The following is a 22,621-nucleotide window of genomic DNA, read 5'->3' as shown; positions in this document are numbered from 1 at the left end:
GCAGGCTGAGATTTGAGGACCACAGTTCAAAGCCAGCTCAGGCAGGCAAAGCTGAGAGTCTCATAAATTAATAGCAAAAAGCCACAAGTGTGTGACTCAAGTGAGAGAGTAATAGTCTTGTGTGAAACAAAGCTAAGTCAGAGGGTGAGGTTCTCAGGTCAAACTCCAGTACTGGCACATGCACACACGCACACGTGCACACATATACACATGTACCCACATGCATGTTCACTCAGCACACACTTGTGTACACACATGCATGCACACACACGTGAACACATACTACCTGGTGTTATTCGAGGTAGTTTTAAAATGACAAGTCAATTTCCTGGAAGAATTAGTCTCCTATTGGTAATTATCCAACAAGTCCATAGATCAATCCACTTTGTTTGATGTTTTAAGTCCCGAGTGGAGATAGACCCATTGCAGGTTCCCCTCGCCCACATGGGTAAGATCCTGGTGGGGTGAGGAGGGTGGGGATGGATGAGGAGGGGTGGGATGGGGTGAGGAGGTGTGGAGTCAGAAGGGGTAGGGTGAGGAGGGGTAAGGAGGGGTGGTGTGAGGAGGGGTGGGGTCAAGAGAGGAGAGGTGAGAAGGGGTGGGGTCAGGAGGGGTGAGGGGTGGGGGGTGCTCTGGCCAGAGCATGGCTGCCTCATTCCGCCTGGGCTTGGTCGGGCCAGAGGGGGGTGGCGCTGTGCCTGGTGGGGACAGGAGACTCAGAGGGGGGGACACAGGTCAGGGACACGGGGTGAGACACGGGACACGGGGCGGGGACACGGGGCGGGACACGGGACACGGGGTGGGGATACAGGACACGGGGTGGGACATGGGACACGGGGCGGGACACGGGGCGGGACACGGGACGGGGACACGGGGTGGGACAAGGGACACGGGGCGGGACACGGGGCGGGGACACGGGGCGGGAACACGGGACACGTGGCGGGAACACGTGGCGGGACACGGGGTGGGACATGGGGCGGGACACGTGGCGGGGACACGGAGTGGGACATGGGACACGGGGCGGGACACGGGACACGTGGCGGGGACACGGGGCGGGACACGGGACACGGGGCGGGGATACAGGGCGGGGACACGGGGCGGGGCACGGGACACGGGGCGGGACACGGGGCGGGACACGGGACACGGGGCGGGACACGGGGCGGGACACGGGGCGGGGACACGGGGCGGGACACGGGGCGGGACACGGGACACGGGGCGGGACACGGGACACGGGGCGGGGATACAGGGCGGGGACACGGGGCGGGACACGGGGCGGGGACACGGGGCGGGACACGGGACACGGGGCGGGGACACGGGACTCGGAACGCGGACCCGAGACTCAGACACGGGACACGGGACACGGGGTGGGACACGGGACACGGGGCGGGGACACGGGGCGGGACACGGGACACGGGGCGGGGATACAGGGCGGGGACACGGGGCGGGGCCACGGGGCGGGGCACGGGACACGGGGCGGGACACGGGGCGGGACACGGGGTGGGACACGGGACACGGGGCGGGACATGGGGCGGGACACGGGGCGGGACACGGGGTGGGACACGGGACACGGGGCGGGACATGGGGCGGGACACGGGGCGGGACACGGGACACGGGGCGGGACACGGGGCGGGGACACAGGGCGGGACACGGGGCGGGACACGGGACACGGGGCGGGACACGGGGCGGGACACGGGACACGGGGCGGGACACGGGACTCGGAACGCGGACCCGAGACTCAGACACGGGACACGGGACACGGGGTGGGACACGGGACACGGGGCGGGGACACGGGGCGGGACACGGGACACGGGGCGGGACACGGGACACGGGGCGGGACACGGGACTCGGAACGCGGACCCGAGACTCAGACACGGGACACCAACATGGGACTCGGACAGGTGACCGGCCGGTCGGGGACGGAGGGCTGGCGGTTGGGCTTCCGGGCGCCGGGCCTGGTTCCGGCCCACAGGCGCGGCCGCCATCCGGGTCCTGCGGTCACCGTCGCGTTAGGGAGCGTTAGGGCCGGGGCTCCCGGGGAGGAGGGCGGGGCCGCGCAGGGCTACACGGGGCCTTGACCCTTGACCCCTCGACCCCCCACCACCCCTCCCAGGGCGCCTCAGGGAGTCCTCCTGAGCTGCCAGGCCTGACATGACCATCCCTCCCTCCCTCCCTCCTCCCTCCCTCCCTCCCTCCCTCCCTCCTCCTGCCTCCTCCCTCCCTCCTCCCTCCTTCCTTCCTTCCTCCCTCCCTCCCTCCTCCCTCCTTCCTTCCTCCTTCCCTCCCTCCTTCCTTCCTCCTTCCCTCCCTCCCTCCTTCCTCCCTCCCTCCCTCCCTCCTCCTGCCTCCTCCCTCCCTCCCTCCTCCCTCCTTCCTTCCTTCCTCCCTCCCTCATCCCTCCCTCCTTCCTTCCTCTCTTCCTTCCTTCCTTTCTTCCTTCCTCCCTCCTTCCTTTCCTTCCTTCCTTCCTTCCTTTCCTTCCTTCCTTCCTTCTCTTTCTTTCTTTCTTTCTTTCTTTCTTTCTTTCTTTCTTTCTTTCTTTCTTTCTCCTTCCTTCCTTCCTTCCTTCCTTTCCTTCTTTCTTTTTCTTTTGTTCTTTCTCTCTATTTGGAAGGCTCTGGCCTTTTGCCCTGGCTGACCTGGGATTCCTCCTATCTCCACACTCCTCAACCGGTATGAGATGCACTCAGCACTAGGCCAAGCCTGTTGGTTGAGATGAGGTCTTGTTAACTCCTGGCTACACACCTAGACCTGTGATCTTCCTGATCTCGACCTCCTGAATGGCCGGAATGATAGGCGAGAGCCACTGTGCCAGCCCTTGCCACTTCTCTGCATAATATGTACCCCCCTTCCCCCTTCCCCTCCTTCCCCCCTTCCCCCCTTCCCCTCCTTCCCCCCTTCCCCTCCTTCCCCAGCGAGCAGCCCCTCCCCTGACACTAACATTTTCTTTGGAGGGTTTTTCACTTTTCTTGCTTGCATGATTATGCAACCATAATATGTGTGTGAAGTGTGAAGGGGTGAGGTGTGAAGTGATTTGTGTGTGCGTGTGCCAGAAGTGGGGCGTGAGCGTGGGTCAGAGCCTCCGCCTGAGCTTTGCAGCTCACCGCTGGTGCTCTGCCACTTGACACACAGCTCTTTGGGGAGGATTTTCGAATTCGCTTCTAACTGGAGACGCAGTGTCCTCACCTCAGAGTTGTAGGCTTGTGACAAAAAAAAAGCAAAGACTCATGAAGTAATAAACACTCAGGTCTCCACTGCAATGGACACACATACACACCACACACACACACACACCACATACATACCACACCACAAACACACACACTACATACATACCACATACGCACCACACACACACCACATACATACCACACACACCACACACACACCACATACCACACACACACATATACTACACAGCACATACACCACACACCACATACCACATACATACCACACCACAAACACACACCACACACCACATATATACCATACAAACACCACACACACACCACATACATACCACACACACACCACATAATACACACACCACACCACACCACACAGAACTCTGGTCTGGATGTCAGGAGCAGTACCCTACACACAGTACTCCACACACAATGCTCAGTACCCCCCACACAGTACCTCACACACAGTACCTCACACAGAGGGCTCAGTATCCCACACAGAGGGTCCCCATGGCCATCAGGGATGAACGAGGGGGGAGGACTGAATAAACTGGATTTGTGCCACCACCAGTCACCTGGGAGCCTGTCCTTACACAAGGACACACCCGCCGGCCTGGGGGACTTTGGATTTTGGCTGCTGGACACACGAGGAGCACGAGGAGGCCAGGGGCTGTGGCTATGACTGGGTAGTCCCAGACCAGCACCTGTGACTCAGTTTCCCTGTTGTGCTAACAAAGGCAGGGATTCAAAGTCATTCCCTCCCATGATGACCAGCACCCAGAAAACTGTGTCTGGGTTCTTGGGAAAGTAAGAAACTTTTTCCTCTCCAGAGAGTGCTTCTTGGCGCAGGGGAGCGGGGTATTGCTCAGAGGTGGAGAACCCTTAGTATCTCTGAGATCCAGGGTTCTATCCCCAGTACAAAAAAAGAAAAATAAGGGGCTGGGAAGGTGGCTCAGTGGTAGAGCGCTTGCCTTGCATGCATGAGGCCCTGGGATTGATGCCTCAGCACCAAATAAGCAAAAAAAAAAAGCTGGAAGTGTCACTGTGGCTCAAGTGGTAGAGCGCTAGCCTTGAGCTGAAGAGCTGAGGGACAGCGCCCAGGCCCAGAGTTCAGGCCCCACGACCAGACCCAAAAAAAAAAGAAAAAGAAAAAGAAAGCAACAATAAACAACAACAACAACCAAAGTATAGAGCTGGGCGCTGGGGGCACACACCTGTAATCTAAGCTACTCAGGAGGCTGAGGTCTGAGGATCATGGTTGAAAGACAGCCAGAAATATCAGAGAGACTGTGATCTCCAGTTAACCAGGAGTTCCTAAGTTCATACGACCCATACTAACACAAAAAGACAAGCTCTGGTGTCTTTAGGGTCACATCTGTAATCCTAGCTGAGATCTGAGGATTGTGGTTCACAGACAGCCTAGGCAGGAAAGTCTGTGAGATTCTTGTTTCCAATAAACCAGTAAAAAGCCAGAGTGGTGCTGTGGCTCAGGTGGTAGAGCGCTAGCCTTGAGCAAAACAAACTCAGGGACACACCCAGGTCCTGAGTTCAAACCCCCCAAGAGTGATACACACACACACACACACACACACACACACACGTGTTGCATGGTTACTGTTTGCATGGTTTGCTGAGCAAAATCTCCCCACTGGAGAGACTGCTGCCCCCTTTCCTGGGGTTGGTGTAGGGTGAGGGCCCCGGTTGCTTTCTGTGTGTTCCTGGCAGATGTTCAGAGATTGGGGACAAGTAAGGTAGGGAAGTACTGTAGACCACGCGATCCTAGCCAGACCCCAGATATTTTCATGTAAAAGCAGAAGTGAAAGGAAGGCCGGCCTGGGCGCCCGAAAGGGTTATTCTGACCAAGACTGGCTGTAAAAATGCCATTGGCTGGGAGCTGGCCGGTCCAAAGTGCAGCCGCTGCCTTCCTTTCCAGACAGTGCCTTTGAGTGTGCGTCCCTCGAGGAGGCGAAGAAAGCAGCCAGCGCAAGCGAGGATGGAGCAGCCAGAGCTGAGGAAGGGGGTGAGTGTGCGGCCCAGGCCGCCAGCCAGAGCAGCTGGGAGGCCCAGCTGACCCTCGGCCCGCCCCGCCACAGGCTCAGCCTTCCCAGGGCATGGATAGGAGGTTTGTGGCATCTCACCTCAGACTCATTCTATTGGCAAAGCTGTGCAGAAGGACCCGAAGAGAAACCTCAGCCCCCTCCCCTTTCCTTCCTTTCCCTTCTCCTCCCTCCCTCTCTTTTTCTTTGGCCTGTTACTTACCAGTAAGATTTGGAGATGTGTCAGGCTCTGGTGGCTCACGCCTGTAATCCTAGCTACTGAGGAGGCTGAGATCTGAGGATGGTGGTTCAAAGCCAGCCTGGCCAGGAAAGTCTGTGAGATTCTTCTCACCAATGAACCATCAGAAAATCAGAAGTGGCGCTGTGGCTCAAGTGGTAGAGCACTCGCCTTGAGCTGAAGAGCTGAGACCCAGAGTTCAAGCCCCATGACTGACAAACAAAAAAGATTTGGAGAGGAAGAGATTCCCCAAGCAAATGTGTTTCTTACAAAAAATTTTCCATGCAGACAGTGAGATATTGTAAATGGTTACTTCACTTTGTTTCATGAAGAGACACAAGCTGGCACTGTAAAATCCCAGGCTGGACCTGAACTCAGGATTCTCCTGCCTCAGTCTCCCTAGAGCTAGGATTGCAGGCATGGTAGCCATGCCTGGGAGCCTCGTTTTGATTTGTGGCTTCAGAGTATTTGCACCAGCCTCTTCAGCAAGTTGCCCAGCTAAGCTTCACGATGACAAGCTCAACACCCAAAAAGATTGATGGGATTTGATGTTGGGTGGTTTTTTCGTTTTTTGGTTTTTGGTTTTTTTTTTGTCAGCTGTAGGACTTGAACCCTGGGCCTGGGCGCTGTCCCTCAGCTCTTCATCTCAATGCTAGCACTCTATAACTTGAGCCACAGCGCCACTTCTGGCTTTCTCTGATTATGTGGTGCTGAGGAATCGAACCCAGGACACCTCATGCATGGGAGGCAAGCACCTTCCCAGCCATCCCCCCAAAAAAGATTTTTATGGACACGCACCCCTCAATCTAAATTCAGTGGAACTACAGAGTCCCTTGACCAAAGACAACAGAAATGCAGGCAGGAAGATAACCTGTATTTCTTAACACTTTTTAGGAATTTGAGCTTTTTTTCTTTGTAATGGCACAACAGTTTTGAATTCAGAACCCGGAGTTTGCTAGGCAGGCACTTTCATTCTTTCTTCCTCCCCCTCTTCCTCCTCCCCCCCCCACCGGTAATATCTAAAGCAGAGTCTCATGTCTCTTACCAGGACTTTCTTCATCATGGTCTTTCTGCTCACAGCCTGTCCCGTTAGCTGGGGTCACAGTGCTGGACTGGCTGGCTGGTCTCTGATCTTCCCCATCTCAGCCTCCTGAGTAGCTGAGATTACAGGCGTGAGCCACTGCACTCTATTCCTGCCAGTAGCACTTGCTAGTGTGTGGAGAGGGTCCCGAGTGGCAGACATAGTCTTGGCTATTCAGGTGTGACTGTAAGATGCTTGCATACAGAGACAGACTCTCGTGCCAGAGTCCCTGCTGCCTCCCATGTGTGGGACGGGGGGCAGGGAGGGGCTCTCTTCATTATTTAACTCCTGTCTCGCCTGTAATGCAGGAAAGATTGCTGTGGGTGCTGAACAATTACCTGAGAAAGTGTGCGGGGACCAGGGCACCACTGAGGTTTGCTGCTGGGTAATTCTGTGCCACAGGGACTGGCTGGCATCAGAGGGTATTTTACGCCCCTCGGGCCTTTCCCGCCAGATGCTGGAGCACCCTCTCCAGATGTGGAGCCCATGTCCCAGCAGGCAGAGCCGGCCCTCCCTCTCCTCTTTGGGAATCTCAGCTTTGTGTGTGTACCACCCCTCCCTCGCCCCCCCGCCTTCTCTGCAGCTATCTGGAAAGCCTTGGGCAGAGCAGGAGTCGTGGCTCAGATGGAAGAGCACCTGCCCAGCTACCAAGCTTGTGGCCCAGAGTTCAGACTCTACTACTGCCACAAATAAACATGACATAAAAAGGAAGTGCTGTGCAAATCAAGTGTTAGCACATCTGACGGGAAAAGAATGGGGGACAGGGGGAGCGACGAGAGGTCCTGGGCAGCTTCCAGCCTGCTGTTCAAAGAGAAGCGCATGGGGGTGGGGCTGGAAAGGCTGCTCAGCGGTAGAGCGCTTGCCTTGATACATGAAGCCCTGGCTTCGATGCCTCAGCACCACATACATGGAAAAAGCCAGAAGTGGTGCTGTGGCTCAAGTGGTGGAGGGCTAGCCTTGAGGAAAAGAAACTCAGGACAGTGCTGGGGCCCTGAGTTCAAGCCCCAGGACTAGCAAGACAAGAAGAGAGAGAAGTGTATGGGAGCAGAGGCATGGCTCAAGTGGCAGAGCCCACGGCCTTGAGTGGCAAAGCTAAGCAGGAATGTGAGGCCGAGGTCTAGTTAGAGAGAAAGAGACAGACAGACAGACAGACAGATGGGGGTGGGGGGTGAGCAATGGAAGTGCCCAGCACCACTGGGCACCCTAAAAAAAGATCAAGACTGTGAACGGAAATGATTCAGACAGCCTCACGCCAAAGGCAGGGGTGATCACAGCTCCCCCTCCATCCCCTTCTTTCAGGAAGGAACCCCAGGCTGGTCAGGCCTGCTGTAGCGCGCCCTCTCCTGGCGGCATGGCCCAGCTCTTGGCGCCTTGGTGGCTGTGTAGCGCTGGTCCTGGAGGCCTGGCCTCTCCCTGTGGCAGGCTGCTGGGCGCCTTGTAACCGGCGGCGGCAGGTTGACTTCAGCCCAGACCCTGACCCAGCCCAGGGCCACAACTTTTTTTTTTTTTCACAGCATTAAGGGTAGAAGTCGAGGCCTTCCCTGCACTGGGCATGCGCCCTCCGGCCGAGCTGAACCCCAGCCTCCAACCCTTTTCTTCCTCCTCCTGCACTGGTATGGAGAGGGGAGAAAAAGGAAAGCAATTCCCCTGGCTTTCAAATTAACAACCTTGACAGAGAGCGAAATTCACCTGCGACAGGATTCAGAGTAAAAGATTTGTCACTATTTTATTCATCGTGTGTGTGTGTGTGTGCGGGCACTGAGGCTTGAACTCAGGGCTGGGCACTGTTCCTGAGCTGTTTTTGCTCAAGGCTCACACGCTACCATTAGCCGTAGCTCCGTTTCCAGCTTTTAGATGGTTTAGTGGAGATAAAGAGTCCCATAGACCTGTGGCTCAGCCTGTCATCCTAGCTACTCAGAAGCTGACATCTGAGGATCTTGGTTTGAAGTCAGCCCAGGAATCCACCAGAAAACCAGAAGTGGCGCTGTGGCTCAAGTGGTAGAGTACTAGCCTTGAGCAAAAAGCCCAGGGACAGTGTCCAGGTCCTGAGTTCAAGCCTCATGATTGATACCCCCCTTAAGAAAAAGAAAAGAAAAGAAATAAGAGACTCACAGACTGTCCTGCCCGGGCTGGCTTTGAACTTTGACCCTCCAATCTCAGCTCTGAATAGCTAAGATTACAGGTATGAGCCACTAGCCTGGGACTTATCACTGTTTTAAAAAGAAGGAAAATCTATTCTGCAGTTTGCAATTTGGCTTGACATGGAACACAGGATGCTAAATGGCCTGGCCTGCTGCCATATCTCCTGCCCACCTCCCGCCCCCACCCCTCGAGAATGCATGAAATCCGACCGCCCCCCCTGGGGAATGAGTGAAATCTGACACGCTCCAGAGCAATGTGCACCATGGTTGCCAAGGGCGGCAGCAAGGGCTAAAGGGCGAGCTGGTGATGGGTACAAAGTGTGGTTTCTGCAGGACGAAGAGGAGGCTCTGGGAGCTCGCTTCCTGGGAACCGTTGTTAACCCACAGCCTTGCTGCAAATCTGCTGAGGCGGATCTGGTCACTGCTTCACATGTGCATGGTTATCAAAGCCTCGCTTAATAAACCTACGTCCCTGGGCAGGGCTGTGGCTCTGCGGCAGCGCTCCCTCACGAGGGCGATTCCTGGGTTTGGTCCCATGACAAAAAAATTAAAGAGGCCTGGCAAGGTGGCTCAGTGGTAAGTGCTTACCTCACATGCATGAGGTCCTGGGTTCGATTCCTCAGCACCACAGAAACAAAAAGCAGAAGTGGCTCTGTGGCTCAAGTGGTAGAGTGCTAGCCTTGAGCAAAAGCAGCTCAGGGACAGTGCCCAGGCCCTGAGTTCAAGGCCCAGGACTGCCAATAAAATAAAAGAAATCCAAAAAACGAATAGTTTCTATATTAAAACAAATGAGTAGACAGTTCTCTGAGAAGTTGGCCTGAGATTTTGTCTCTCATGTCTTATTTGTTTTGTTTAAATTTTTTTATGCCAGGGGCTGGGAAGGTGGCTCAGTGGTAGAGCAGTTGTCTTGCATGCCTGAGGTTCTGGGTTCGATTCCTCAGCACCACATAAGAAAAAAAGCTGGAAGTGGCGCTGTGGCTCAAGTGGTAGAGTGCTAGCCTTGAGCTGAAGAGCTGAGGGACAGCGCCCAGGACCAGAGTTCAGGCCTCACAATCAGACACGCCCCCCCCAAAAAAAAGAAATGTAAATTTTTTTATGCCAGCACTAAAGCTTCAACTCCTTAGCATTTTGATTAAAGCTGGTACTCTCCCACTCGAGCCACATCTCCACTTCTGGATTTTTGATGGTTAACTGGAGATAAGACTTTCCTCCCCTGGCTGGCTTTGAATCATGATTCTCAGATCTCAGTCTCTACAGTAGCTGGGATGACAGGTGGGAGCCACCCAGCGCAGTGGCTGGGTTTCACTCTCTTGATTTTTAAACCTACCAGCAGAGGTTCTGGGTCCTACACTTATTACCAAACTTCTCCCATGTGGTGTTTCCTCCAGCCACGGAGGAGCACGCTGGTCTCCTCCACGTCCCTGCCAGCACAACACGCCTGGCTTCTTGAGTCTCACCATTCCGTGGGTGTGTCATGGTGACTTTTGCTTCCTGCAGAGTCCCCAAGGTTGACCCTCCTTGCTTGTACAACAGCCATCACCCCCATCCAGCAGCCCTCACCCCCTATCCAGCCCCCCATCTGCTGCCCGCTGCCCTGGGCAGGGACCTATCTTATTTATTTATTTATTTGTTTGTTTGTTTGTTTGTTTGTTTGTGTATGTATGTATGTACTTTTGTCCGTCATGGGGCTTGAACTCTGGGCCTGGACACTGTCCCTGAGCTCTTCAGCTCAAGGCAAACAGTCTAGCACTTGAGCCACAGTGCCACTTCTGGTTTTCTGGTACTTAATTGGAGGTATGAGTCTCACAGACTATCCTGCCAGGGCTGGCTTTGAACTGCAATCTTCAGATCTCAGCCTCCTGAGTAGCTAGGATTTCAGGCATGAGCCACTGGCTTCTGGCTTTCTTTTTCTTTTTCTTTTTTTTTTTTTAGGAGTCCTTTCTCCTACTGTCCTGGAGTGTAAAGCCCAGGCAATGAAAGTCCCACTTGTCCTGTGGCCCTGGCCCTAACTTGTCTTCCTTTCTAAAGCCCAGCTACTTGAGTTCTACTCCAAAGGCAAGATTTGGAGCTTCTTCCTTGCCCCACGGCCTCTGCATGTGTCCTCCCTTCTGTCTGGGCATCCTCTCTCCTCCCTTGGCTGCCTCGCCACTGGAACCCAGCTCCAATGTCACTCCCCAGCTCCCTGTGCCTTTCCTTCATGGTTCTTAATTCCCTCATGCTTTAACTAACAACCTATCGTGTCTCCCTCCCTCCACGGATGGTGATTTCATGGACTCTGTCCATCACGACTGTAGTCTGGGGTCTTTGGCTGGAAGCGGGGAATCTGCCGAGCCTGGCAGAGCCCCGCACTGCGGCCTGAGCCCCGGGGTGCTCAGAACCCCGTTCCCACCAGAAGGACTTTAGACTCAGCCCAGGTCCAGCCGCTGCGGGGAGAGCTGCACATGCGGGTGAATCAAGCCTCCAGCTTTTTTCCTTAATCTGGGAAGAGAATTAGAGGATTTGTGTGTGTGTGTGTGTGTGTGTGTGTGTGTGTGTGTGTCTGTGTGTCTGTGTGTCTGTGTGTGTCTGTGTATGTGTTTCTGTATGTGTCTGTGTGTGTGTGTGTCTGACTGTACAGGGGCTTGCACTCAGAGAGCCACAGCTCCACTTCTGGCATTCCAGTGGTTCTTTAGAAATAAGACTCCCAAACTTTCCTGCCCCGCTGACTTGGAACCGAGATCCTCAGATCTCAGCCTCCCGAGTAGCTGGGATGACAAGGCCTGAGCCACCAGTGGCTGGCTACAAGCCCCTCCTTAACCTAAGCTCCGCCCCCAGTTCCTCCCTGGCTCACAGGAGACACGGAGCACAGTGCGTCCTGAGTGGAAATCCCCGCAGATCCAGAGTTAAACATTTCCACTTTGGCTTCTGCCTGTGAGAGCCAAAGTCCAGGCAAATTTAGCTTCACATCTTTCGCTTTGGACTTGGGGGGGGAGGGGGGTGGGGGGGGAGGAGGAGAGGAGGCTCGGCGCATGGTGTGGCTGCAAGTGCAGCCCACGGGGAGAAAGCGACAGAAGCCATCCACAGGTCACATGGGTCTGGCTTTCCCCACGTCAACTCGGGCCAGCGCCACAGTGAGCCGCATGCCACTGCACCCACATTCTCAGGAGGCTGAGGGAGGAGGATCCATCGCACGAGCCCTGGACCTCAGCGCCAGCCCGGGAAACCTCATCTGAAAAGGAACAAGCAATGCCAATGCAGCCCCCCCTTTCTCTCCCCTGGAAGGGGGGAGAGGAGTTGGAGGCTCCTCTCCTTGTTCCTTTGGGGCCCACACCACCCCCCAACCGCAGCCTCTGACCCTCGCCCCATTTCTCTCGCAGAGGCTCACCCTTGTGTTGGCCATCGCCACCCTGATATCAGCCTTTGGCTCCTCCTTCCAGTATGGGTACAACGTGGCTGCCGTGAACTCACCATCAGAGGTAAGTCGCTGCGCAGAGCAGGCCTCTGTTCCTGAATGGAAGCAGCCGGGGCCCAGGAGGGCACCCCACGAACGCCCTGCAGGGACGGGGAGACACCCTCCCAACCAGCCTGGCCACAGGGCCAGGCCAAACCCATCCCCAGCTTCCCCCATCAAGGCATGCAGAAACTGGCCCTACTGGGCCTCGGTGGACCAGGCTAAGCCAGGGCAGAAATGCCACCCCTCCACCCCCGTAATCCTAGCTACTCAGGAGGCTGAGATCAGAGGATCTTGGTTCAAAACCAGCCTGGACAGGAAAGTCTATGAGACTCTTTATCTCCAAGGAACCACCAAAAAGCCAGAAGAGGAGCTGTGGCTCAAGTGGAAGAGCTCCCTAGCCTTCAGCAAAAGAGTTCAATCCCCAGGTCCCCAGCAGCTAGCCTTCCTTCCCCTGGGTAGCAGAGCAACCTGCTAGTCTGGAGGGCTGTGGGCCTGGCACAGGCCCCGGGCCTGACAGCTTGAGCTGGGCTTTCTGCAAAGGCAGATGAGCGATCCTTGTGTCTGTGCCCTCTGTCCCCCAGATCATGAAGCAGTTTTACAACGATACCTACAATGAGAAGACAGGGGAGCTCATTGACGAATTCCCCTTGACTCTCCTGTGGTCGCTCACCGTGTCCATGTTCCCCTTCGGTGGCTTCATCGGGGCCATCTTGGCCGGTCCTCTGGTGAATCAATTCGGCAGGTAAGGGGAGGGACTTGGGTTTTCCTCTCAGTACTAGGATTTGACCACAGGGCCTTGGATTGTTTGCCAGCAATGTCTCCACTACTCCACTGGGGAGAGAGTCTCTCTGACTTCTCTGCCCAAGATGGCTTTGAACTACAATCCTCAGATCTCAGCCTCTAGAGTTGCTAGGATTACAGGCAGGAGCCACCAGCGCCCACTGGAAGGGGAATTTTTAATTCCCTGAAATTCATAGACTGTCAGCATCCATTCTTAAGCATAGGCTAAAACTAGAATCCTTACTATGAGATGAAGCTAATAATCATTGTAGTGTTTGATTGGATTTTTTCACTGTGGTTATAGGAAAGACCAGACCAGAGCTACTCATTGATGGCTCATGTCTGATAATCCTAGCTACTCTGGAGTCTGAGATCTGAGGATCTCCTTTCAAAGCCAGCTTGGGCAGGAAAGTCTGTAAGACTCTTATCTCTAATTAAGTAAGCATCAAAAAGCCAGAAATAGCCAGGCACCAGTGGCTCAGGAGGCTAAGGTCTGAGGATTGCAATTCAAAGCCAGCCCACACAGGAAAGGCCATGAGACTTTTATCTTCAATAAAGTTCTCAGAAAAAGCTGCAAGAGGCACTGTGGCTTAAGTAGTAGAGTGCTAGCCTTGAGCAAAAGAGGCTCAGGGACAGTTCCCAGGCCCTCAATTCAAGCCCCAGAACTGGAAAAAAATAAAATACAAAAAGCCAGAAATAGAGGTGTGGCTCAAGGGGTAGAGCACCAGCCTGGAGCAAAAGAGCCAAGCAAGCCCCCAGGACTGGCACCAAAAAAAAATTAATCAAATTGAATAAACCATCAACCGATGACAAATGAGGGAATCCTCATTTGCTAACCACCATTTTGTTCCTCTACAGAAAAGGCGGGTTATTGCTCAACAACGTCTTCTCCGTGGTGCCCGCGGTATTGATGGGCTGCAGTAAAGTCGCCAGGCTGTACGAGCTCATCATTTTCTCCAGACTCCTGGTGGGAATCTGTGCAGGTGCGCACTGAGGAAGGTGCCCTTCCTCCATTCTGGACATCAAGGTGAAGGGAGGCTCACCTACCGGGCTCTAAACCAGCCCACGGGCTCTGAAGCTTCAAGACCCAAGCCGACCCTAAATAGGTTATCTTTTTTTTCTATTGTTATTATAAAGGCGATGTACAGAGGGATTGCAGTTACCTGAGTCAGAGAGTACATTTCTCTTTGGACAATGTCACCCTTTCCCTTGCTCTCTCCGTTTTTCCCTCGCATCTCCACCCACAAGTTGTATACTTCATTTTCTTTTTCTTTTCTTTCTTTTTGTTTTTTTTTAGTCAGTTGTGGGGCTTGAACTCTGGGCTTGGGCACTGTCCCTCAGCTCTTCACCATAAGGCGAGTGCTCTACCACTTGAGCCACAGCGCCCCTTCTGGTTTTCTGGTGGTTTATTGAAGATAGTCTCATGGACTTTCTTGCCTGAGCTAGCTTTGAACTGCAATCCTCAGATCTGAGCCTCCTGAATAGCTAGGATTACAGGCGTGAGCCACCAACGCCTGGCTCATTTTCTTTTCTTTTCTTCTCTTTTCCTTTCTTTTCTTTTTTTTTTTTTTTTTTTTTTTGCCGGTTGTGGGGCTTGAACTCTAAGCCTGGGTGCTGTCCAAAGATACATAAACAAACAAGACAAAAAGAAAAGGAAAAAAATGGTTCCATTTCCTGGAGTTCATTTCAATAAATATTATTTTATATGATCAGGGCTCAAAAGGTTCTTGAAAGATATATAATCCTTCAAGGGAGACCATACTGCAATGCCTTTTTTGTTTCTACAATGCTAGTGTGTGTGTGTGTGTGTGTGTGTGTGTGTGTGTGTGTATGTACTGGGAGTTGAACTCAGGATCTTACACTCTTGCTAAGCTCTACCACTCAAACCATGGATCAACTTCCAGCTTTCTGATGATTTAATTGGAGAGAAGAGTTTCCTGCTTGGGCTGCCTTTGAATCACCATCCTCAGATCTCAGCCTCCTGAGTAGCTAGGATGACAGGCCTGAGCCACCAGTACCTGGCTTGACTTTTCTTTCCTTAAAGTGTGAGGGACTGAGAATAAAAAGCAGCATTTATATTCCCTGTTTCTATCCTGAAGAAATGCTGGCCCAGGAGAGAATAGCTTTCCTTTGAAGCCACAGCTCAACTGTACCAGGATGTGCTTTGTGTTTTGGAGGTTTTTTGTTGGTCATGGGCCTTGAACTCTGGGCCTGGGCGTTGTCCCTGAGTTCTTCAGCTTAAGGTGAGCACTGTACCACTTGAGCCACAACGCCACTTCCAGTTTTCTAGTGGTTAATTGAAGATGAGAGTCTCACGACACATTAAAAAATAAATTAATTAAAAATTTCAAATTAAAAAAAAAAAAGAGTCTCATGGATTTTCCTGCCCAGGCTGGCTTTGAACCGAGATCCTCAGATCTCAGCTTCTGAGTAGTTAGGATGACAGGCGTGAGTCAGCAGCGCCCCACTGCCAGGATGCTTTTTCCTAACTGTGTTTTCATCCCACCCCCTTCCCCAGGTGTCTCTTCCAACGTGGTCCCTATGTACTTAGGAGAGCTGGCCCCAAAAAACCTGAGGGGGGCCCTTGGAGTGGTGCCCCAGCTCTTCATCACTGTTGGCATCCTTGTGGCTCAGCTGGTCGGCCTTCGGAATGTTCTAGCAAATGAGACAGGTGAGTCCCACCTCCCCCGCCTCTCACCCCACCCCATTCCTCAGGCCAGGACACTAATGTGCTTCTGTCCGTGGGGCAGCGACCCAGACCCCAGGGGAGCCCCAGGCTGCAGCGCCCAAGAGTGAGCTCCAGTGACAGGTTCCCTTAGGAAATGGCGAGCAGCTGGAGAAGGGAAGGGCCCGCGCCGCGTCTGTCCACACAGAGGCCGGCACGCTGCAGGGACAGCCACCAACGTGCCAGGGGCTGTGCTCAGGGTTCCTGGGCCCTGTCCCCGGCCTTGCCGCAGCACTGTGACCAAGGCTCGGTGACCAGCCCACTCCACACACCAGAAAGGAAGCTGCTAGACACTGGGGCAACTCAGGAGCTGACACCTGTGGATCGAGATCTGAAGACAGCCCAGGCAGGAGAGCCTGCGAGGCTCTGACTCCAATTAACCACCACAAAGCTGGACGTGGAGCTATGGCTTGAGTGCTAGAGCACCAGGCCTGAGTGAAAAAGCTAAGGGACAGTGCCCAGGCCCTGAGTTCAAGCCTCAGTGCTGGTGCAAATGCATACACACACACACACAGAATCCAGGAGTAATGGGTTGTCAGGAGCTTACAGTTAGAAGTGTCTGTCAGCCTCCTGCTAGAGGGTTGCTGCTTCCGCCCGCCTCAGCTTTGCTCCCAAGGCCCAAATGCCCCTGCAGCAGACCTCCCCTGTGGAATGGGTGGTCCTGGTACCTCGCCCACCAAACACTCCGGGAGGAAGTAAGCTTGGTGACAGCACCCCAGGCAATTCCTTGCCCAAGACGGTTGCAGGCTGCGAGCCCTGGAGCCAAGGCAGGTGGGCTGGGGCGCCACCACACAGATAGGAGCCCCCAGTACTGGCTTATGGAGTCCAAGTATTTCCCACATAGTGATATGATTCACAACAAACAAAACAAAAGACCAAGAGAAATCAGCTAGAAAACAAACACCTTCATGGTCATTTGCCAGGTCCAGATAGAGCGCCCTTGGTCCCTCCAGCGCTTCTATGTGCTCAATCATGCCCTTCCCCTGCCCATTTATTTACTTGTTTGTTCGTTTGTTTTAGCCTTTTTCTTTTTTGCTCAAGGTTGGCACTCTACTGTTTGAACCATAGCTCCACTTTTGACTTTTAGGTGGTTAAGTGAAGATAAGAATCTCACAGATTTTCCTGCCTGGGCTGGCTTGGAACCTCAATCCTCAGATCTCAGCCTCTGGGGTAGCTAGGATGACAGCTATGAACTATGAGCTACAGGTGGCCAGCCATAGCTGCCTTTTCCTTGCTTTGCCTCCAGCCTCACTACTTTGGTGGTGACCAGGTTAATGTCCCCCGAGTGTGAGCTTGACTCAAGGATGTCACTTTGTGTAGCTTGTTAGGTCCTGCCTAGGAGATACAGCCAGGCCATAGATGGCTTCATTGTCATCACTGGGTGGCCACAGCCAATGTGTCCTTTGTCTGTGCCAATACTGGCACCCAATCCTGGGTTAGAACTCAGGGCCTGGGTGTGTTGTTCCTGAGATTTTGTGCTCAGAGCTAGTACTTTACCACTTTGAACCACAGCTCCACTTCCAGTTTTCTGGTAGTTAATTGGAGGTAAGAATCTCACTGGGTGCTGATGGCTTGTGCCTGTAATCCAGCTGAGATCTGAGGGTCACAGTTCAAAGCCAGCCCATGACAGACTTTCTTCGTTTTATTGTTTTGTTTTGTTTTTGGTTGTGGGGCTTGAACTCTGAGCCTGGGCACTGTCCCTCAGCTCTTCAGCTAAAGGCTAGCACTCTACCACTTGAGTCACAGCACCACTTCCGGCTTTTTTCTTTTGGCTTATGTGGTGCTGAGGAATCGAAGCCAGGGCCTCTGGCATGCAAGGCAAGCGCTCTACCACTAAGCCACCTTCCCAGCCCCAAGAGTACATTTCTTATCAAACATTGTAGCCTCCTCCTTTGTTTCCCCTTCCCATCCCTTCCTATCCCGCCTCCCCCCCCTTCCCAATCCTCCACCCTCCCAGCAAAGTTGGAAAGTTCGTTTTTCAACATAATGACTTGGACAAGAATATGGACCGCTTCACAAATTCGTGTGTCATTCTTGCGCAGGGGCCATGCTAATCTTCTCTGTATCGTCCAATTTTAGTATATGTGCTGCCCAAGTAAGCACTCACTTCCAATTTTCTGGTGGTTAATTGGAGATAAGAATCTTATGGACTTTCCTACCCAGGCTGGCTTTGAACTGTGATCCTCAGATCTCAGCCTTTTGAGTAGCTAGGATGACACCTGTGAGCCACCAGCACCTAGCCAAAACAGACATTTACTTCCCACTAACCACAAGAAAACTGGAAGTAGAGCTATAGTATATGGTTCAAAGTGGTAGAGCACTAAGCCTTGAGCAAAAGAGCTCAAGGACAATATCCAGACCCTGAGTTCAAGCCCCATGACTGATTTTTTTAAAAAAATTCTCACAGACTTTCCTGCCTGGGTTCGCCTTGAACCTCAACCCCCAGATCTCAGCCTCCTGAGTGGTTAGGATTACAGGAGTGAAGCACCAGCACACAAGCAGGTTTTGATTCTATAGTCAGTGCTTTTCTGACCACTCAGGTGTCCTGGGGTCCTAGGCTCGAGCTTCTGAGCATAAAGTAGGGGTGAATGAGCAAGCCAGTGGATGGAGTGTGCCCAGGGCCTTTGCACCCACAGGACACCACACACCCGTACGATGACACGCATGGCCTGTGTTCCCGCCTGCACTTAGATTTGCTGGACTTTCCACTGTGTCCTCCTGTAGAGGCACCAAGCCCTTCAGCCCTCAGGCTTGCAGGAGCAGCCACTGAGAGTCTGCCCTGCACAGACCGTCTCCGCTGGGCTCTGGGGCTCACGCCTGCCATCCCAGTCCTCAGGAGGCTCAGGCCTGAGGGTCGTGGTTTGAGGCCTGCCAGGGCAGACGGCTCCACCGAAAGCTGGAAGTAGAGCTGTGGCGCGAGTGGTAGAGCACCAGGCTCAGGGACAGGATCTAGTCCCTGAGTTCAAGCCCCAGGACCGACACAGATCCAGTCTTTGTCGCTCAATGGCTGGCGGTGGGCAGAGGGACACAGAGAGCAGGTGGCAGGCGCCGGGCTGGCCAGGTCCGGAGGCCCACGTGACAGCAGCGCCTTGCTCGCAGGCTGGCCCTTCCTGCTGGCGCTGACCGGGATCCCCGCCGTGCTGCAGCTCCTGATCCTGCCCTTCTTCCCCGAGAGCCCCCGCTACCTGCTCATCCAGAAGAAGGACCCCGAGGCCGCCAGGAAGGGTGAGCTGCCCCCCCCCCTCCTCCGTCCACAGCAGCTCTGGCTGATGCCTCCTGCCCCCCACGCCCGCAGCAGCTCTGGCTGAGCTCCCCGCCCCCCCAGCCCTGCAGAGGCTGCGTGGCTGGGACGACGTGGACGCGGAGATGAAGGAGATCGCGCGCGAGGACGAGGCGGAGCGGGCCGAGGGCTCCGTGTCCCCGTGGAAGCTGTTCCGCCTGCGCCACTGGCGCTGGCAGCTCATCTCCGTCATCGTCCTCATGGGCGGCCAGCAGCTGTCCGGAGTGAACGCGGTAACGGGGCGGCCCACGGGCTAGGGGGGCTGTCCTGGAGCTGCCCCCCGCCCCAGCCCGGCATCTGCCTTACCTTCCAGATCTACTACTACGCAGACCAGATCTACCTGAGCGCCGGCGTGGCCAGCAGCGACGTGCAGTACGTGACGGCCGGCACGGGCGCCGTCAACGTGGTCATGACCATCGTCACTGTGAGTGACAGGGCCCCGGGCAGGAGGGACCGCGGCACTGTGGGAAGGTCCCCACGGAGGAGGGACGCGACTGGGCGGCTGAAAGACAGCCAGCCTCCGTGGGCACAAGCCCTGGGCCCCCACCCTGGAGGCCCACCCCACTCCAGACGCTCCCACACGAGAGGGGGCTCTGGTCCTGTCTCTTAGGTCTAGGGCCGCTGAGCATGATGGGAATGGGGGGGTCCCTTCCTCGGCAGGGCACCTGTGGTCCTGCGTGAGTCTGTTGCCCATGGCTCCGTGCCAGAGCGGTACCCCAGTGGCGCCCCAGCCCCCAGCGTGGGGCCCTGGCCTCCATGCACGCTCTCAGCTGCACCCCCAGATCCAGCTCTCTCAGGTCATAGAGGGCTCGGGTTTCAAACGTGCCCCAGGGTCACAAGTCTAGCCCAGGGACCAGGGTCCGGGGACAATGGCCAGGCCCCCCACGGTCCACTCCTGGGCGTGAGCTGTGGGCACAAGCATGCAGCTGCGTGCGTACATGTGGGCACACAGCCCTGGGCCCCTTGGAAGGCGCTGTGAGGGGCAAGGAGAGCTTTCCCACGGGGCACTTGGCCTCCTCCAGGTGTTTGTCGTGGAGCTCTGGGGACGGCGGCTGCTGCTCCTGCTGGGCTTCTCCACCTGTGTCTCAGCCTGTGTGGTGCTGACCATCGCGCTGGTGCTGCAGGTGCCAACCCCACCCGCAAGGAGAACATCAAAGTGACCTGGTCTTAGCAAACCCCATCTGTCCACCATCTGCATGGATTTTCCTGAGTTTGCAGAGGTGGCTTCTGGAGCAGCCTGGAGCCATCCCCCAGCCAGGAGCCCTCCCAGAGCCAGGACCCCCATCCAGGAGCCCTCCCCCCCAGCCATGACCCCCCATCCAGGAGTCTTCCCCTCCAGCCAGGAGCCCTCCCCCCCAGCCATGACCCCCCATCCAGGAGTCCTCCCCTCCAGCCAGGAGCCCTGCCCCACCCCTGGCCACAGAGGCTGTCCCTCAGGGGCCCAGACCCTCAGCTGCCCACCAAGCAGGCCTTTGCTTTGCCAGGCGCTAACCAAACACCTGTCCCCACCCCCAGGACCAGGTCTCCTGGATGCCATACATCAGCATCACCTGCGTCATCGCCTACGTCATTGGACACGCCCTTGGGCCCAGTACGTGCCCCAGGGCCCCTCTCATGTCCTGGAAACCTGTAGCTTGAGCTTCTGTGAGAGGCTCCAGGCAGGGCAGATGTGGCCCTGATGTGGCCTCGCCCCCTCTCCTGGTCCCCAGGCCAGGGGACCGTCCTGAGCTATGTAGGCTGAAATCACTGACCTCTGAGATCAGGAGCAAGAGGCCAACAAGGGGCCACGCCCACTGCGCAGGGTGCCACCATTCCACCTGGCGGCATCAACTGCCATTCATCTCCTCTCCCTGCTGCCACTAAGCCCCGGGGGCTGGCAGATGCCCCGTACCCCCAGGGATGCTATGACATTTTGTGGCCTGCTCCCTCTTCCCCTCCCCACCCTCCCTTCCTCCCTCTTTTCCTCTTCCTCCTTCCCTCCCCCCTCCTCTTCTCCTCCCCTCTCCCTCCCTCCCTCCCCTCCTCCCTCCCTCCCTCCCCTCCTCCCTCCCTCTCTCCCTTCCTTCCACCCTTGTCTCCCCCAGGTCCCATCCCTGCGCTGTTCATCACTGAGATCTTCCTGCAGTCCTCTCGGCCAGCGGCCTTCATGGTGGGCGGCGGTATCCACTGGCTCTCCAACTTCACTGTGGGCCTCATCTTTCCATTCATTCAAGTGAGTGAGACCTGGGGCTCCGGGGTCACCCCAACCCCCAAGCCACAGAGCAAGAACCTCCCAGCCAGCCCCTGTGGCCGCAGCCCGCCTCAGCAGCCCTTCCTCCCACAGATGGGACTCGGCCCCTACAGCTTCATCATCTTTGCCGTCATTTGTCTCCTCACCACTATCTATATCTCCATGGTTGTCCCCGAGACCAAGGCCCAGACATTCATTGAGATCAACAAGATCTTTGCCAAGATGAACAAGGTGTTGGAAGTCCACCCAGAGAGGCAGCCGCCGGACCTGCCATTAGCCAACTCCCGTGGGAGTGAGGCCTGGGGTCCTAGGTATCTGGACATGAGGAATGAGACTAGATTGGCAAGAATGTAGGCCGGGCCTCCTCACCAGCCTCCAGCCTTCCCTGAGTCACGAGGACAGTGCCCCCATCCCTGCTGAGTTCACCCCTGCAGGACTCCTGGTGGTGACACAGCTTTGCCAACAAAAACAATGTGTGCAGGGCCCGCTGGGAGGCCCGTGATCACCCGTGGCTCTCACGCTTTGGGGGCCACCAGTGTTTGCGCAGAGCTGGATTCGACCTTTGACACCTGACGTGCAAAGCCTGGCGTTTGGCCTAACGGAAGCCCAGACGCCGGAGGACCCCTGGCAGAGTTAATCGAGTCTCAGTTGCGGTGTTTGTGGGAAATGGAACTGCTGTGTGTGTGTGCTGTCAATAAAACACATCTGTTTGCCTTTCACGAGATGGGCCAGTCCTCTGAGCAGGGCCTGGCAGGAGGGATGGCCTGGGCCTCGGGGTCCCTGGGTGCCCCTGGGCATCAGCTGCTCTCCGAGCCCTGTCCAGCCGCTCCCTGGCCGCTCTCCAGCCGCTCCCAGCCTGGCTCGGCCCTGCGCCGCAGGCGGGTGTGACGCACGCGGCCCTGAAGCGGGGTGACAATGGCCCAGCAAAAAAGCCGGATCCTGGCCGGCCCTGCTGCTCCTGAGCTCACTTCTTGGAGTCGCAAACCGGATCCTGACATCTCAGCCTCGGGAGCCGCAGGGGTTACAGCCACAGACCGGCCCCCAGCCCTGCACTGGCGCGCCCCCTGATGGGTACCATGGAAACCCCTGCCCAAGGGCCAACAGCGGCTGTGCTCCGCTGCAGGAGCGGGGCACGGGGTGGGTCATGGGGGCGGGGTGCTGGCTTCCTCCGGAGGCCGCCATCTTCTCCTAGGCTCCCCATGGCCCTCGAGGCTGCGGCGACCGCAGGCTGCCATCCTCTCCAGGCATAGCAAGGTGCCTCCAGGACCCGAATTCCCTGGCAGGGTCCTTGGCTCTCAGTCCGCTGCCCTCACCTGGCACTGCCTGGGGTGATGAAGATCAGTCACAGTTGGAAACCAGCTCAGGAAAAGAAGCCTTTATCTCCAATTAACCAGCAAAGAGCTGGAAGCAGAGGTGTGGACCAAAGGGCAGAGCTCTGGCTTTGAGTGAAAAAGCCAAATGACCAGCCCAGCACCAGTGGCTCATGCCTGTA

General features: G+C 55.7%; 1 protein-coding gene and 1 non-coding gene across 2 annotated transcripts; one reads left to right on the top strand and one right to left on the bottom strand.

The window, feature by feature from the left end:
- The first annotated feature begins 1,844 nt into the window (after positions 1–1,844).
- LOC138837944 (solute carrier family 2, facilitated glucose transporter member 5-like) lies at positions 1,845–21,861 on the top strand. The gene is made up of 13 exons (XM_070036943.1): positions 1,845–1,898; positions 5,119–5,205; positions 12,038–12,136; positions 12,696–12,856; positions 13,753–13,877; positions 15,413–15,565; positions 18,719–18,844; positions 18,945–19,132; positions 19,213–19,323; positions 19,922–20,023; positions 20,415–20,490; positions 20,984–21,111; positions 21,223–21,861. Exons 1-13 carry the CDS (start codon positions 1,884–1,886, stop codon positions 21,481–21,483), a joined length of 1,632 nt encoding a protein of 543 aa, XP_069893044.1. The 5' UTR covers positions 1,845–1,883; the 3' UTR covers positions 21,484–21,861.
- LOC138838464 (U6 spliceosomal RNA) lies at positions 17,617–17,722 on the bottom strand. Its single transcript, XR_011375603.1, has one exon. It is a non-coding gene; the product is annotated as a U6 spliceosomal RNA (small nuclear RNA).
- Positions 21,862–22,621: the final 760 nt, after the last annotated feature.

The sequence above is a fragment of the Dipodomys merriami genome, unplaced genomic scaffold (genome assembly GCF_024711535.1).
Source record: "Dipodomys merriami isolate MVZ:Mamm:240054 unplaced genomic scaffold, mDipMer1.0.p SCAF_28, whole genome shotgun sequence".
Lineage (NCBI taxonomy): Eukaryota > Metazoa > Chordata > Mammalia > Rodentia > Heteromyidae > Dipodomys > Dipodomys merriami.
Note: the sequence above shows the minus strand (reverse complement) of the source record. Positions and strands in the feature narration are given on the sequence as shown.

Bases quoted from the DNA above. Each gene is read 5' to 3' on its own strand.
- LOC138837944 (XM_070036943.1), top strand. The intron at 12,857-13,752 runs GTAAGGGGAGGG...GTTCCTCTACAG, and splicing joins CTGGTGAATCAATTCGGCAG to AAAAGGCGGGTTATTGCTCA. The intron at 18,845-18,944 runs GTGAGCTGCCCC...CCGCCCCCCCAG, and splicing joins CCCCGAGGCCGCCAGGAAGG to CCCTGCAGAGGCTGCGTGGC.